The sequence below is a fragment of the Panthera tigris genome, chromosome B2 (assembly GCF_018350195.1).
Source record: "Panthera tigris isolate Pti1 chromosome B2, P.tigris_Pti1_mat1.1, whole genome shotgun sequence".
NCBI classification, from domain to species: Eukaryota; Metazoa; Chordata; class Mammalia; order Carnivora; family Felidae; genus Panthera; species Panthera tigris.
The window spans coordinates 135,869,114-135,886,480 of record NC_056664.1 but is presented as its reverse complement, the minus strand read 5'-3'; the positions used below and the strand labels follow the sequence as shown (position 1 = coordinate 135,886,480).

At 38.5% G+C, this 17,367-nt stretch overlaps 1 protein-coding gene across 1 annotated transcript in view; it reads right to left on the bottom strand.

The window, feature by feature from the left end:
• Nucleotides 1–17,367, bottom strand: part of ESR1 (estrogen receptor 1) — a 436,996-nt gene that overhangs the window by 58,045 nt on the left and 361,584 nt on the right. The window contains exon 8 of the mRNA XM_042987330.1: nt 15,605–15,743. Coding sequence (XP_042843264.1) covers nt 15,605–15,743 — 139 coding nt within the window. The remainder of the gene's footprint in view (nt 1–15,604; nt 15,744–17,367) is intronic.

The following is a 17,367-nucleotide window of genomic DNA, read 5'->3' as shown; positions in this document are numbered from 1 at the left end:
AGTGGTCACGAAATATGTTAATGATAGAGTTAATGCTAAAAATTGGGGTTAGGTGTTACAAAAAAAGCATCTAAGTATCATAAGTTCTAACAGTGTATAAAAATACAAATGATGAAAAGAAGATGAAAAGGGAAGGGTCATAGGCATTATTAGCTAATAATTACCTCGTAGGTATTAGGTGAATAAGTTGATAATATCTGTAAAGCTTAAGTATATGTAACACTACAAAGTTTAACACTAAAATAATCCTAGCGGCTAAAAACTTGGACCATGGTTGAGGATGTTAAATTGCTAGCTAATTTCACTACTGCTCAAAGTAGCGAATAAACAGTTTCTAAAGGAAGAACTGACTAAATATATACAAATCTAACAACCAAAAACAAAAATGCAAAAGACCTAACAACAAAAGAAAATAGACAAAAATAGCAAAGAGACCTTTTAATATGTGGGAAACATAAAATAACAGAACTCAGAATTTGAATCAAATATAGAGGTGGTATCAATAAATATACGTTGGCTTTACTCATCTATTAAAAATATTCCCAGCTTGACTGTTAAAGTAAAATCCAGGGGCACCTGGGTGGCGCAGTCGGTTAAGCGTCCGACTTCAACCAGGTCACGATCTCGCGGTCCGTGAGTTCGAGCCCCGCGTCAGGCTCTGGGCTGATGGCTCGGAGCCTGGAGCCTGTTTCCGATTCTGTGTCTCCCTCTCTCTCTGCCCCTCCCCCGTTCATGCTCTGTCTCTCTCTGTCCCAAAAAAAATAAATAAAAAACGTTGGAAAAAAAAAAAAAATTTAAAAAAAAAAAAAAAAAAAGTAAAATCCAATTATTATGAAGTAAAATCCAATCTAATTTACTATTAAAGTAAAATCCAACTTATATAGACTATATAAAATAGAGACCTAAAGCAAAGATAGTCAGGAATTAAAAATCAAGAATGAAAATAATATATTAAGTAAGTGAAAATAAAAAGACCCCAGGGTCATGATCTTGATATTAGATGGTAAAATTCAATCCAGAGAAAAGAGCAAATGAATAAAAAACTTTGCAACACAAAAATCTATACTGGGCAATAAAGATAAAGCAAATATAAGTATCTGTAAGATAAAAGGTCATGGATTCTCATTAAGTAGAAATGATGAATAAGATAAATGATGGATAAGAAATAAACATAGGCAGGCAGATACTTTACGTTCTACCTTAATAAGAGTACATGGACTTTCGTAACAAGTGTATATGGAACACTGTGTATATGAAAAACTGAAATTACATTAGGTTACAAACAAAAACTTTAATAAGTTCCAAGAATAACTGAAATAATATAAGCAGTACTCTTTGATTCCAAAGCAAAACAAATGTTTATTAATAACAAACAAAAACAAAAATTACCCTTTAAGCCTGGAAATTAAACTGTTTATTAAACAACTCTTGAATGAAAGGGAAAAGAAAACGTGAAATTGCTGAATTTTTAGAAAATAAGGATAATAAAAGCAAGATAGAATCTATGGGGGAAAAAAGAATCTATGGGACATAACTAAAGCAGACCTTTGAGAAAACTCTTTGCATTGACTATATTATGAAATGAAAATAAACAATCTTAAAATCAATTCAAAAAGTGAGAGAAAGAATTACAAAGTTAACTGACTAAAGCAAAAGGAAGGTCTCAATAAAGCTAACAATATAATGATGAGTTAGAAAGTAGAAAACTGGCAGAACTAATAAAAGAAAATTTTAAGCTAGTCTTTTAGGGAAGAGAACTGACAAAATAGAGAAACCACTAGCTGACCTAAGTTTTCTAAAAGAAGGATACAGACACAAAATAAATTCCAAGGTGGAAGTAACCATCAAGCCACAGAAAAAAATTTAAAAATCATTAGAAACTACTTTGTCCAGTTCAATGCAATAGATTTGAAAAACTCAATAAAATGAATAACTTTATCAGATTTATTCACCAAAACTGACTCCAGAAGAGATAAAAAGTCAAAAGATACGAATTACTACAGAAGAATTCGTTTCCAGAAAGCCACTGGGTCCAGAAGATCTTGAAAGGGAATTCTATCAAAATTTGAAGTTTTAAAGATCAAATAATCCCAATGCTACTGAAACTTTTCAGAGCACAGAAAAGAAAATTTCCAAACCAGTTTTGTGAGGCATGTGTAACACAGATAACAAAAAACTTATAAAGACTACACAAAGAGACAATTTTACACCAAATTTTCTTATGAATTTTAAAGCAAAAACAATAGCCTTCATTCCTAACAAAAACACCTAATACCATAGAAATCCATAGAAACTCTTAGAATGTGATTATATAGGAATGAGGAGACTGGTGCCTACTTTGCTATTTTTACGATGTGTTAGAGGTATTAGTCAATACAGCTAGATAAGAAAAAAACACCTCAATGCTTAGGGATAGAAAGGAAGAGATAAAACAATCTCTAATCTCTACTCATTCACCGATGGTATGATTACATATTAAGAAAGCCTATTGAAATTAATGGAAAAACTCCTGTAAACAGTTAGTGAATTCAGTAGTAGTCTACAGAAATAATATGTAAATATCAGGTATCTACAGATGTGCAAACAATATGTATATTTATTTATATTAATATTATATATATATATATAATAGTGAGGCATAATCTCAAAAATATGTGCAAAATATATATAAGGATACATGAAAACACTTCTGGAAAGATACATGAATATAATCTGAACACATGAGAGGCATACCTGTTCTTAGAAAGATTCAACCTCACAAAGACATCAATACTCCTTAAGCCTATTTATATTTAACATGATCCTAATAAAATTACCAAAAGTTTTTCTTTTGGAGTGCCACAAGTTAATGCTAAAGATCACCTGTAAGAAACCAGGGAGAATCACCTGTAACCCCATGAAAAATCAGCAGGCAGCATTGGAAATACAGCCTGACCAGGATTAAAACCCAATCTGGAGCTTCCATAAATAAAGCTCTGTGATATTGATTCATAAGTAGATAAACCATAGAAGATAGGTAAAATTTCATAAAAGGACTTATAAGTTTATGGAGAAATCAAGCATGTGATTAAGGATGCATCTCAAATCACTTGAAAAAATAATTGACATTTTATAAATGGTGTTGGCAATACTGAAAAGTTATTTGGCAAAATATATAAAAATCAATCTTAATCACACAGTATATCAAGATAAATTCAAAATGGATAGACCCAAGACATAAGAGTAAAAAGTACTAAAAGCAAGCAGAAGTATATAATTATAACAGAATATAATTATAAGCAGAATATAATTTTGACTTCAGGGCAAGGAAACCCTTCCAATAAGGTAAAAGATTAATGTACTTTTGTTATAAAACTTAACTTACGAAAGCTTTTTGCATGGCAAAATCCTCCATAAACACTTTAAAGGCAAATAAGAAACTGAGAAAAGATGTTGGCAATTTATACTGAGAAAAGCTAGTCTGTCTCTCACATACACACAGCTCCTAAAAATCAAGGAAAAAACAAGCTGGTACAAAAATAGCCAAAAATGTGAATACACAGTTCACAGAAGAATAGATGAAAAGGCCTTTAAACATAAATAAGATGCTTAACTTTATTCAAAAATAAAAGGAAATGTAATTAAGACCATTCTGAGATACTTCTTACCTATCAGATTGGCAAAAATCCAAAAGTTTGACAACATATTCTGTTGGAGAGGCTGTGGAGAGACAAGGCCTCTTTTTTAAAAAAAAAAAAAAATTTTTTTAACGTTTATTATTTTTGAGACAGAGAGAGACAGAGCATGAACAGGGGAGGGTCACAGAGAGAGGGAGACACAGAATCCGAAACAGGCTCCAGGCTCTGAGCTGTCAGCACAGAGCCCGACGCGGGGCTCGAACCCACAGACCATGAGATCATGACCTGAGCTGAAGTCGGATGCTTAACCGACTGAGCCACCCAGGCGCCCCAAGACAAGGCCTCTTATACATGGTTGGTGGGAAAGCACAATGACACAGTTCCATAGGCAGTAAGTGAAATTTCAAATATCTAACAAAATTAGGTATGCATGTACCTTTTTTATCATTTATTTTATTTTATTTCATCCTAAGTGTACTCTTTGAATTCTATCCCCAATTTCCCCCATCCCCTCACACACCACTTGTCTGGCAACCATCAGTTTGTTCTCTATAATTGCTTGTTTCTTGGTTTGTCTCTATCTCCCTTTTTTTTTTCCTTTGCTCATTTGTTTCTTAAATTCTGCATATGAGGGAGATCTTAATGATATTTATCTTTTCTGACTTACTTATTTTGCTTAGCATTGTACATTCTAGCTCTATCCATGTTGTTGCAAATGGCAAGATTTCATTCTTTTTAATGTATGAATAATATTCATATATATATATATATATATATATATATATATATAACATCACACCTTCTTTATCCATTCATCTATCGATGGACACTTGGGATGCTTCCATAGTTTGGCTATTGTACATAATGCTGCAATAAACATAGGTGTGCAAGTATCCTTTGAATTAGTGTTCTTGCATTTTGGGGGTAAATACCCAATACTGTGATTCCTGGATCATAGGGTAGTTCTATTTTTTTTTTTTTTTTTTTTTGAGGAATGTCCATATTGCTTTCTACAATGGCTGTGCAAATTTGCATTCCCACCAACAGTGTAAGAGGGCTCCCCCTTTTCTACATCCTTGCCAACACTTGTTGTTTCTTGTGTTGTTAATTTTAGCCATCCTGACAGGTGTGAGATTATATCTCATTGCAGTTTTGATCTGCACTTCCTTGATGATAAGTGATGTGTTTACATGTATCTTTTGACCCAGTAACCCCACTTCTAGGAATCTATCACAAGGACAGACCGAGAAAAGTACAAAATGACTTATTCACAAAGTTATCTACTGTGGCCTTTTATTGGTGTTGTCTATAGTATAAGTATGGGAAGAACCTACCTGCTCATCAATAAAGGATTCCACACAATGGAATATAAAACAATCACGGATAGGAATAAGTTCTTTATACACATACATGTCATAACTTCCAAAGCAATATGCAGAATATTATAAATAATAATTACTTTCGTGTATGGGGTGGGGATACGAATATATAGCTTCAAAGGTGCTCATTTTCTAATTTTATCCGCTGAAAAGGCCTAGAAGTAATGGCAACTCAAAAACAGTAAATAAACCAAATGCCAAGATTGAGTTCTAGATACCAGTTTCTCTGAAACAAATGAGTGCTCCTTGTAGATAGAGTTGGCTCCAGCTCTGGGAAAAAAATTTACAAGACGAGATTGGGACATGTTTAAGGAGGCATCAGAGATGAATGATTTATGCCAAAATGACACAAAAGTCACATGAAGGAACTCTATTAGCCACAGACGGGACAACTGAAGCACCAAAGAAGGATAATAAGTCGACTGATACACATTGAATAAACAATACCCTACTAGCTCATAATGCCACTAAAAAATTCTCATGGGACATCACTGGAAGGAGCTAGGACAGCAGTTCCCTTGATGCGGCTGCTGCTGGGTGCCACAGCTCCATGACTTTTTACCACCAAATATTTCAAAAAGCTAGTTTATATTTCCTTTCTCTAATTTTTCCTGCCCATCTTCTCTTATATACATTATACTTTCATTGAACACACTGATACTCCGGTTGTTGTTGTTTTCCCACCTTTTTTACTAAAAATGTCCTCTTTAGGGGACAACTGTGATCCCTAATTACCAAATGCTTAGTCCCTTCCTCTTGGTCCTGTGCACCTCTCTGTGGTATTTGGCAAAATCACCACCTTTTTTTTTTTTAAGTCATCCCTCCCTTGGAATCAGAGACCGAACTTCTACTTCTCAAACTCTGCCTTAGCCCCAGGCTGGCAGGCTGGGATTTGTTTCTACTTACAACTCCTAAAGGTCAGCCTTTTAAGAGGTCTTCCCTCAGCCCTTCGGACACCTTCTTCTCCACCATCTTGCCTGCTTATCACATTCATTCCACGCTTTTAACTATGGAGATGACTCAAATCTTTTATATCCATCTTTCTTCTGACTTCCACCTTCCACCTTCTGACTTTCATCCCTGTACCTTGAACTCGACACGAATAAGGAAAAACACATCAGATTTCTCTAATACCTACTCTTTCCCCTGTCTTCCTAACTCCTATGCATAGCGCCGCCATCCCTTCAACGGCCAAGACCACAGATCTTGAAATCTTCTTCATCTCAGTGTCCATGCTATACCCACACTGGAGTAACGAGGGTTTGCTCAGGCTCTGCTCTCCTCAGAGGCTCAGGTGGATTCAGCCGTGGCCTCAACTGCTTGTCCTGACCAAACCCAGAGGATGTAGGAAAAGCCCTTCTCCACTCAGGAGTATGGAGTAAGTAACCGTTCCTTACCATCATAACATGTTTCTTGCATCTTGTTTTCCAATGATAAAGTCATGATGGATCTTAGAATCAGTGGCAATGAAAAGTGAAAAATCATGTAAACAGGTTAAGAAACTGATTCTCTACTGTGGTATAAAACCAAAGAAAATACTAATGGTATTTTTTTACATCTCTTTTCCATTTGATAAAATGAAAATACAGATTAAATAACAAATAGGAATATTTAATGAGTTAAATTGACTCTAGAAGCATCAGAACAGAAACTTTAACCTTATTCTTTGTAATAAGAGCCCACAAGGAGAAGTCAATAATACAGAAGAAGAAGAAGAAGAAGAAGAAGAAGAAGAAGGGAAAGAGGAGGAGGAGGAGGAGGAGGAAGATGAGGAAGATGAGGAGAGTGAGAAGGGGAGGAGAATGGAATGGAATGAGAGATCACAAGGTCATGTAACCATGGCACTATTAATAAAGACAATTTTAACTCTTAACAGGACATGGAAACAAACATAGTGATTTCATTTACCCTGAAGCCAAACCTTGATGCACTCATAGAATTAAGAGCTGTCATCAATAGGAAAATATCCAAACAGTACTAATACCTTGACATAAGTAATATTTCAAAGGTGTGTAATCTGTGATCATTGACCTTGATAAACCTTTGCCAAAACCTCCTGCTGCCCTCCTGCCAGCTCCAAAAGAACCAACACAGGGAAAGATCTCATTTTTAGACGTATCTACATCACAGAATATTGTAGGCAAGATAAATGTGTAGTAAGTATATTTATGCTAGCATGGGAATGTCAAGAGTGAATCAGTATATAAATGCAAGTGTAACCAAGGATTGATTTTTACTCGGAATCCATAATCATTAGAAACTGATGGGGGAAAATACACTAGACGTGAATAAATTGGGGTGTGGTGGGGCCCGCTTACATCTTGTTTTTGCTTGCATTCGTTTGTATACTAATATTATTCTACCACTAGATAGCACATTGCCTGAGGACCAGTCTGCTGCTTATACATCTCTTTTTCTCATACCTTCCAGTATCATGCAGACCCCTGGAGACACGGTGGTACTCAATAAGTATCTATGAGTTGACTTACACTGAATCCTAACTAACACAGACTTTAAGTTGGCCATCTTCCTTTATCATTGGATTTTTTAATGGGACTCATTAAAATGAATAAGAATCTTTCCAATGCCAACTATGGAGAGGTATCTGTGATTAACGCAGATCTGAACAGGACTGCTTGATTATTCTTGTGTGGCATGTATGATTTAAATAATATTAAGACATTTTAAAATTAAACTTTTAATTTAGAGTGTCTGACTCTTGATTTCTGCTCAAATATTTGATTATATTTTAAGGCAGTTAAGGTGATGTTTAATTGTTAATAACAAACGGCAAATACAAAAATAATGGGGCATGTAAAAATGTAAGAAGTCAAATTAACCTCCTACACAGGATTAATTCTTTGGTTGGAATTATGCTTTTCCCTCTGGGGCAATTTTATATTGAGTGGATTTTATATTGAGTGCATCCTTACTGTTTACAGGCTTATTCCTCTTGAGAAGTTAAAAACTTGTGGCCTAGCAAGGTTTATAATATAGTACTACTTAATTGTTTTTGTTTTTAAGGAGAAACCTTGGCTTGAATGTTTAGGGTTTTTTTTTACCTTTTTCTTTTTTTTTTTAATTTTTTTTAATTTTTTTAATGTTTATTTATTTTTGAAGGAGAGAGAGACAGTGTGAGTGGGGGAGGGGCAGAGAGAGAGAGAGAGAGAGGCACAGAATCTGAAGCAGGCTCCAGGCTCTGAGCTGTCAGCACAGAGCCCAATGCAGGGCTAGAACTCACAAACCGTGAGATCATGACCTGAACCGAAGTCGGACGCTCAACCGACTGAGCCACCCAGGTGCCCCTTTACCTTTTTCAATAGAACTCCTACAAATGCTTTCATGACTTGATGGTCAAAGTGACTTTTCCTGAAATTACAATATGTATGTGTGTGTGTGTGTGTGTGTGTGTGTGTGTGTGCATGTGTGTGTAATATCTTTCCTGAGATATAATTTGCGTATCATATATATAATTAGCCCATTTACAGTGTATAATGCAATTGATTTTTAGTCTAATAAATTCTTTGATTCATTTTCAATCACAGGTAAGCAGTAATAACAGCACTTTGGCTAATTTCTCCATTTTGTTTGGCCTCAACATTTCTCCTGTACAGTTTACAGTTTCATATTCTCAGGATTTTTCACAATGCTAAATGCAAGACTTTTACAAATCAGTCAATTGGCATCTGCTATTGAGTAATGAAGGGCTCAGAACTGGACAGGACCAATGGATTCAGCGTCAGAACATAAACCCTTTTCCCTATATTCTCATACCATTAATGAGATATAGTACAGAAGACAGTCCAGTGCAGTACTGTACTGATTAAAGAAGCTCGATAAATGTTGGCTCCCTTTCTTTTCTCTTTTATCCAATTCTATAAAGTAGAGTGAAAGAAGGGTTATGAGCACATTTCTTGAGATACAAATGAGGCACACAGGCATGCAAACCAAAGCATACCTGGAGAGCTATGGAGGGAATCCAGCAAAACTACCCGAGCAACTCAAAGGATCTCCTGCCCAAGACTGACTTTTCTGGTGGGTGGATCACTCGTTCCCCATGCACTGCACCTGCTTCCCCAGCTACTACAATGCCGCCACGCCCTCCATGTGGCACACATTTTTCAGAGAGGAGAAAGCTGAAAAGGGAATATATAGGGAGGTCCTTCTCATCATACCCAAGAAACCTTTGGACAGATTACATTCTGAATTCATCAACTTATTTCAGAACTTTATTTTTTTACTCTGCCAAGTAAAAAATCTGCAAAGAACTTACATTGAGCTTTGGGCACTTAAGGGGCTCAGTCGGTTGAGTGTCTGACTCTCGATTTCTGCTCAGGTCATGATCCTGGGTTGTGGGATTGAGTCCCATGTTGGACTCAACACTGTGTGGAGCCTGCTTAGGATTCTCTCTCTCTCTCTCTCTCTCTCTCTCTCTCTGTCTCTCTCTCCCTCCCTCCCTCCCTCCCTCTACCCCTGTCCCCCTCTCATGCTCTCTCTCTCTCTCTAAAAATAAAAATAATTTACATCAAGCCTTACACACACACACAAAGAGGCTAATTTTTCTAAAAAGCCAATATAAGTGTTGCTGGAAGCATTGTTTTATTCGCATGTTTTTATTTACATGTTTTTTTCTGAAATATTTACAGTAAACAGGCTAAAATGAGAATGTTCTTGTTTCTAGAAAAGACTTTTTCTTTTCCATTTCAAATGAACGTATCATCTGGAAACAGTCTGCTATTTAGTAGAAGAGGCCAAATGTTCTCTGGTGCAGCAACCTGTTTTCCTCTGAAGGAACTTATTCCTATCCCATGCCTACAAGTAGAAGTTTCCGCTGTTCAATACTGTTTCCTACAGGCAAAACCTCCTGATGCGGGAGCGAGGTAAAGAGCTAGATCAACAACACTCTGGCCAGACGCTTGGTGAAGGGAATATTCTGCTGGTCCAATTAAGCTCTCCTTTTTAAATGCATGGATAGTTGTTTCCCTGAGAGTGAACAGGACTCAAAACTTGAGTGCTTTGGCTTCACTGAGAAATCCGCAAATATTTCTCAGAACTTGTTAGCACTGATGGCGCCAGGGAAGCAGAATTAGACTGTCCCTTGGAAACCGGATAGTCTTACTGAACACGCAATTTACATTGTTTCCTCTAACACTACGTCTGCCTTCCAGCGATAGTAAACTTCGCTCCTGCAAGAACAAAGAGAACCCACCAGAAATGATCTATGTTGAACACTTTTGCTTCTGTTTTCCGTCTATATTTTTCCAATGCCAGCACTCAAGCAGGACTAAACGAAGAGACGCATTCCTAGTTGACACAGAGGACATATTTTGTGTCTTCTGGTGCCAAAACACACCAGAGGGTTAGGTGCTAGAATGGAAAACAGTTCTCTCCATTTCCTGATGACTTTCGCAGGCATTCTTATTATCTTTTAACTTTCCTCTCGTAAAACACCCCCCACACACACAAACACACACGCAGCACGAGAAATTACTGGGTTCTTTATTTATGCCTTATAATAACCTTTATTTCTTGGTTTTCGCAGGCAGAGACAACTGCGTTAAGTGCTTGGAACTCACTGCTGCGGGACACAGGGAAGAACTGGAAACTGTGGGAAGGCTAAGTGCGCCAGGGGTAAAATTAGCCTTCAAGCATATGACTACCAGGAAAGCTCAGAACTACCAGAATCAAGATATCATGGGTTGTCATCAGGGAGTAAATCAAGCAATAACTCTTTTTAAATAGATGCAAGATAGGAAATATGTCCTCTGTTCACAAATGTGGGATGGCAACCCAGCAGGTTTTTATACTCCTGTAATTGCTAAACCCCCATTTGCCAGTACTAACATCTGAGTAATTACAAGGAAAGACTGGGGTAAATTTTATCCTCCTGATGGCCTTGCAAGGCACAAGGTTTGAGAGAACAGGACATCATCGCAATCAATCACAAATAAACCCTGTCTCTGGTTAACAATGGGTGACTGGACGGTGCGGGACTTCTGGCTTTCCCTTTTCCCTGTTTGTATGCAGACGTAAACAGCCTATGGAGGCGGCTGGCTTTTCCCAGGTAGTGTCACAGAGCCTGAGCAAACACTGAAAGGAGGAAGCTAAGACTCGTTTTGTGCTTACCCGCTGTCAGACAGCTCTGAAATTTAGGGACTTCCTCATTTTGTCACAAAAAATGTTTGCTGTGTGCACCACGATGGGAAAAGAGCAATGGGGAGATCGGAGTGATGCATACTAATCAGAGAGGTGAATGTTATCAAAAGGGTTAGGAGCCTGCAGGTAAAAATATACACTGTGTTCTCAGCTGTCACTCAAAACCATCTTGCAGATGTATGAAACATCAAATGGGCTCCTCATCACATATTTTTTACTGTGATGCACAGATCAATGTCATCAGAGGGAGCCATCACTCCAACACACAGGCTAATTTAATAATACTGAAACTTCATAATATTTAGGTGCATGTTAATTAGAAAAGTGTAGAAAATTTTATAGCATATAGCATATTTTATTTTTTATATTTTATATTATTTATATAATTTACATTTATTTATATACTCTTCTAATTACCAAGATGTGCCTGAGTGTATTTAAATGCATTAAGATCTTGAGTTTACTGGATAGCGGCTCTAGTTAGGGGAAAAAATGACAATAAGCTTATCCCCATTTGGAATTTAGAAGTCCCAGAACAGGTTGATGGAATATAAGCAGAAGCGTAAGCGTATTTAGTAATTTTACAAAAGCCTTTCAAAATAGATGGATATTAATTTCTGTGCAGTCTTTAGGGGACAAAGCCAGGAACTGATAAGTAGTAATGAATGAGAAGTGAGTGAGTTTGATGATAAGAACAGCTGAAATGAGCATCAGAAGATGTAGATTCTACGGGCTGCCACGAGCCTCCCGGGTGACCTCAGCCATTGCGGTTAACAGACACTTCGCTGGGAATCACAGAAGACTCTGTACGTTGGAGGGAATGAGAAGGTGAACAAACTCTGGTTCTTCTGCCCACAAGAGGCGTATGAGCTGGTGAGGAAGAGAAGACACACAATCACAACATACACGTGGCAGACCGGAACTAAGAACAGACCACACAGAGGGAGAACTGGGACCAAGGAAAGGCCCCCTTCACCTACAGAGGGAAGAGTGTGAAGGAGAATTTAATGGAAAGCGCCATCCGAAATGAGCCATAACAAACAAATGTTTGACAAGGAATCCTGAAGGTGGAGGATTCTGAGGATTTCACTTCAGAAAAATGTGAAGAAAAACTGCAAGAAAAGCTTTGAAGGGGGAGGCTAAATTCAGCACCCAGGTGTTTTTAGCCTGGACAAGAGCCCACCAAAGTCACCGAATCCTCAGAACTGCCTTTTGGACTCATGCTCCCTGCCCTTCCTCATTTACAGCATTTAACTGGCGTTATAGAAGTTTGTGTTGAAAGAGTCATAATAAGAGAGCCATAGTTATCAAGATAAGAAGTCTAGACCATTTCTTCTGTGGAACAGGAAGAGCCAATTAAAGCTGAGTCAGAAGGCATCAGGATCATAGCTGTGCCTTAGAAAGAAATCTGGGGTGGCAATGTGGGGAACAGAATGAAGGAAAGAGGGGTAGTGGTCAAGAGAGGGAAATGGTAGTGGAAAAACAATAATCTGAGGAAGGGACAATGAGAACCTGTGCAGAGGTCACACAGGCACAGAGGGATCGAGACCAAGGGGAGGTATGGATTTCAGAAACAACGCAGAAATGACTTGATAGCTGGATAACCTGGTGGGTGGGAGGAGTAGAATCCATGATTAATGTAAACTTTATGGCTTCAGTGTCCAGGTGAATGTTGATGCCGCAAATATAGAGAATAAAGAAAAGGAACAAAATGGATAAGGGAGATAATATATTCAAGTGAGGGACATGGTAAGTCTGAAGAGCTTACAGGGCACTGAAGGAGAAAAGTCTAGAAGAGTTGTTCTCACCCAGGGTCAATTTTGCACCTTCCCTCCTGCCACTCACGGGGCACGTTTAGAAATGTCTACAGACACTTTGGGTTTTAACATGGGGGAAGAGGGGCATCACAAGCCTCTAGTAGGTAGGGTATGGGGTGCTGCTAAGCACCCTAAAATGTCCAGGACAGCCCCGACAAGGAAGAATGAACCCCCTAAAAATGCCAGTAATGCAAAAGTTGAGAAATCCCGGTCCACAGGAAGTGAAAGCTTCAAATCTGGAGTTGAAGGAAGTAGGAACGGAGGGAGATGAGAACTTTCGCGCAGTAAGCATGCACTTTCTGCAGCAAAAGACTTGAGAGAAGATTAACCACAATGAGAGTGCATGGAAAAGAAAGAGAAGCAGGTGGCTGACAAAATCCTAGGCAATGCCATCACCTAATTAACTGAGTTCTTTGGGGTGAGGTGATGTCAAAAACACTTTCATATTCATTTTTTTTTTAAGGAAACCCTACCCTGAACTCACAACCCCAAGATCAAGAGTCGCATGCTATACTGAGTAAGCCAGGCAGGCACCCTCAAACCCTTTTATATTTAAAACACAGCGTCATGGGGCGCTCCGGTGGCTCAGTCGGTTAAACGTCATGATCTCACAGTCCATGAATTTGAGCCCTGCGTCAGGCTCCGTGCTGACAGCTCAAAGCCTGGGGCCTGCTTCAGATTCTGTGTCTTCCTCTCTCTCTCTGTCTCTCTGTCTCTCTCTCTCTCTCTCTCTCTCTCTGTTCCTCCCCTGTTCATGCTCTGTCTCTGTCTCTCAAAAATAATAAATAAATGTTAAAAATATTTAATAAATAAAATGCAATATCCTGATGCCTGTTTTCATCAAGAAGATAGATAGGAATGAAATGGGGGATCATGGAGCAGATCAGTTATGAACACCCCAAAAAATTCAGCATTGAAGATCCATCCCAGTCTGTAGCAGGGAAACAATGTATGTGGTCTGCCAATTTGTTATAACTTAGTCCCATAACCACATGACTGTACACGAGAAAGTTAAGAAGAGAATTGGAGGAGGAGGAGGAAGGCAGGGGGAGGAGGAGGAAGAGACGGATGAAAAGAAAAGAAAGAAAAAAGAAACAGAGGAAAACAAAGAAGAAAATGGGTGGCAAGGGAAAAATGGCAAGAGAAACAAGGGGAAGGGAGGGAGGGGAAGGAGAAGGGTAGAGACAACGCTAAGAGACTGACAGGATACGGAGTAAATGCAGGTCTACCCCGGCCACCCTCAATAATTCTGTGACACTGTAAAATGGGAATACATTCCACCTATAGCAAAATCTGCTTCTTGAACAGGGTCATCACTATTTTTCAAAAGATACATAGCGCAAAATGACAGAAGAGTAACCAACACTCGTACAATTCTCCAGGACTTCGATAAATTGTGCTGCAGCTCTGCTCCAGAAGGCTGAATGAGGGTAGGGAAGCCTCGAGCGGGACAGGCGATGGGGAGGTGGTGTCAATGCTCCAAAGCAAAGGAATGTGGAAGGATGCATCACAGGCAACCCTGGAGTGCTGACCAGAGACAAAGGAAGTCTGCAAGAAACAGAAGATGGTCCTTTCCCATTCAAACCGTTATGTGGCCCGCATATACAGGTAGGCTTGGAAACCAACCAAAGGAGACATCACTGGCCATGAAAGAGGACGAAGCACATGAACACAGGAGAGAGGTGGTATGAGTGTTGAGCCAGATACACCTTTAATTCCAATCTTGGCTCCACCATTAGCTAGTCTGATGCTGTTTGCAAGTAGCAGAATGGCTCTGAAACTTAGCTCCTTTCTGGTAAGCTTCCCGAGCGTGCTGTCATGATCAAATGGCATCGCGTACGTAAAGCACTGAAATTGGAGTTAGACGTTATTCTACAGCAGCTACCACTGATGGAGGGTCCCCTTCCATCAGTGGTAGCTGCTGTAGAATAACGTCTAACTCCAATTTCTCTAAGCAGTGACAAAAAAACAGACCAATAGGACCCACGTTCTAAGTCAACCCAAAATAGAACATGTTAAATAAGGTAACACATTTGAAAACCGAAATCTTCGCTTTTGAAAACGAGCAAGTAACTTTTATGAATTCACAGCAGTGAGAGTGGCCTTTGGAATGCTGGTCAAATTTCCTCTTTTAAGTGATTGAAAACTCAGAAGGAAATGAGAGGTTATTGTAGTTGGGATGTATGTGGGCCAAAAGAAACTTTAATTAAAAGGAGGCTATTTATTTCAATTTTTTAAATGTATGTAACACGAGATTAAGGTGGAGTTAGAAAATTCTAATTCATAATGAAGTTATATAGATGTGCGTATGACACACACATACTTATGTGTATATACATACATACATTTTATATGTGTATGTATGCACACAAATTATATATGTACGTATTAGAAACAACAGAGCTCCTCTGAGGATGCTATTACTGATGTGTAGCTTCATCTAAAAGATGTTAGCCTAGAGGTATCTAGCAGAAAGTTGTCCTTAGCTTTCTGTGAACAGACTACATCTCCCAAATTCATCCCTTTGTAAAGAAAACATATTGGATAAAGTTCTCGAGTGCTTCGTGGAATACTGAATAAAAGAGCTTCAGGAATAAAGGATGTGCTTCCCCCAAGCTCCATCCAGGCCACTTACCTGTCCAGGAGCAAGTTGGGAGCAAATAGGAGCTTCCCTGGATGCTCCATGGAGCGCCAGACAAGTCCAATCATCAGGATCTCTAGCCAGGCACATTCCAGAAGGTGAACCTGATCGTGGAGGCTCAAATCAACAAAGCCTAGAACAAGACAAGGAAAACCCTGCTGACTTAAACTGAAAAGTCATTATTAGTGAAATGAGAAAATCAAGGATTTGAGCTCGTGAGGTCTATTTTCTAGTAGTATGACATGTAATGGAAGCACACTTGATAGGAAAGTCAAGGTTTTTTTCAAACCTAGTATATCAATGAACTCTAATGTAACATTAACTTTCTTAGTGCCTTAGCGTCACATCTATAGACATGTACTACCTTGTACAACCCTCTTAGCTTTCTGTAAAGTTCTGTACTTAAATAAAACTGATATCTTAGACATCTTTTTTTCACTTAGACATTTCTAATAGCCCTATGTGATTACTGCATTTCATTCTGATTCAGTTGAAGATACCTAGGTACAAGAAATTTAAACAACTTGCCTAAACCAAACAGGCATTGGAACACAGGCAGGACCAAAATCACTACATTTCTATTTCTTTGCTTCACTACTAAGCCATGCTCTTTTTTTTTTTTTTTTTTTAACACCATGTAAAAGGAAGACTAATGAAATAGCGTGTGTAAATAAATAACGTGAGGGAGAATGAGTCAGAGGAATAAAGGTGACATTATAATTACTTCTGGTAATAAATACTAATGTGCCCTTGTTTTCTAAAGGCTTTAATGGGAGATTAAAGCTTTTCCTAATCATCACTGACAATAATGGTGGATGCCTAATGATAACACCAACAACAACAAGGAGGAGGAGGGGGAGAAGGGGAAAAGGGGGAGGAGGAGGAGGAGGAAGAGAAAGAGAAGGAGGAAAAGGAGAAGGAGCAGGACGAGGAGGAGGAGGAGGAGGAGGAGGAGGAGGAGGAGGGAGAGGAGGAGAAGAAAAAGAAGACCAATTTATTGTGCCATGACTATGGTTTTGAAGCCATGCTAACTATTTCCTGAATAATTTTTTAAATCTTTATTAATACAATAACTCTAAGAGGTAGAAACTGATGGGAATGCCCTTTTACAGATAAGAAAACAGATGTTCAGAGAGCTTATATATTTGTTAAGATCAGAGATGGGACTATAATCTCCAGAAGCTGTGCCCTTGATTACAACTGATACTACCTCTTATGAGCTGCAATTCATTATAGAATTTGGATCAAATAATTAAATAAACTCAACCACACAAATCAAGATCCACCAGAGTGACAGGCATTAAATGAACAAAATGACCATAAATCTTGCTGCCTCCCAAACCAGGTCCCAGACCTCTTGCCCTGAGGTATCACATCAGGCTATTTCCTTCCTCTCTCCCTCTGCCTTCATCCCTTTGTTCTCACTCATCCATGAGACTGGCTCTAGAAACCCCTTTTCTGGTGTCCTCTTATTTATTTTTTCTCACTATTATTACACTGTTGTTAGTTATATATTGTTATGTTTTTTAAACAGCCAAAACATAAGTTTATTTATGTAAGCAGTCAAGGATGGATGGTTTGCCAACTGGATGTTTTCTCTTGGGTGTCTTGGAGCTATCACAGGATCAGCATTAAACAAGTAGCTCATTTCTGATGCATGGAAGAACCACCCTTACCGCTAAATAGGTGACAATCCACATAGAGAAACCCCAACTAGAGAAAGACCTCAGAGTCTATGCCTCCTCCGAGCCATCGTT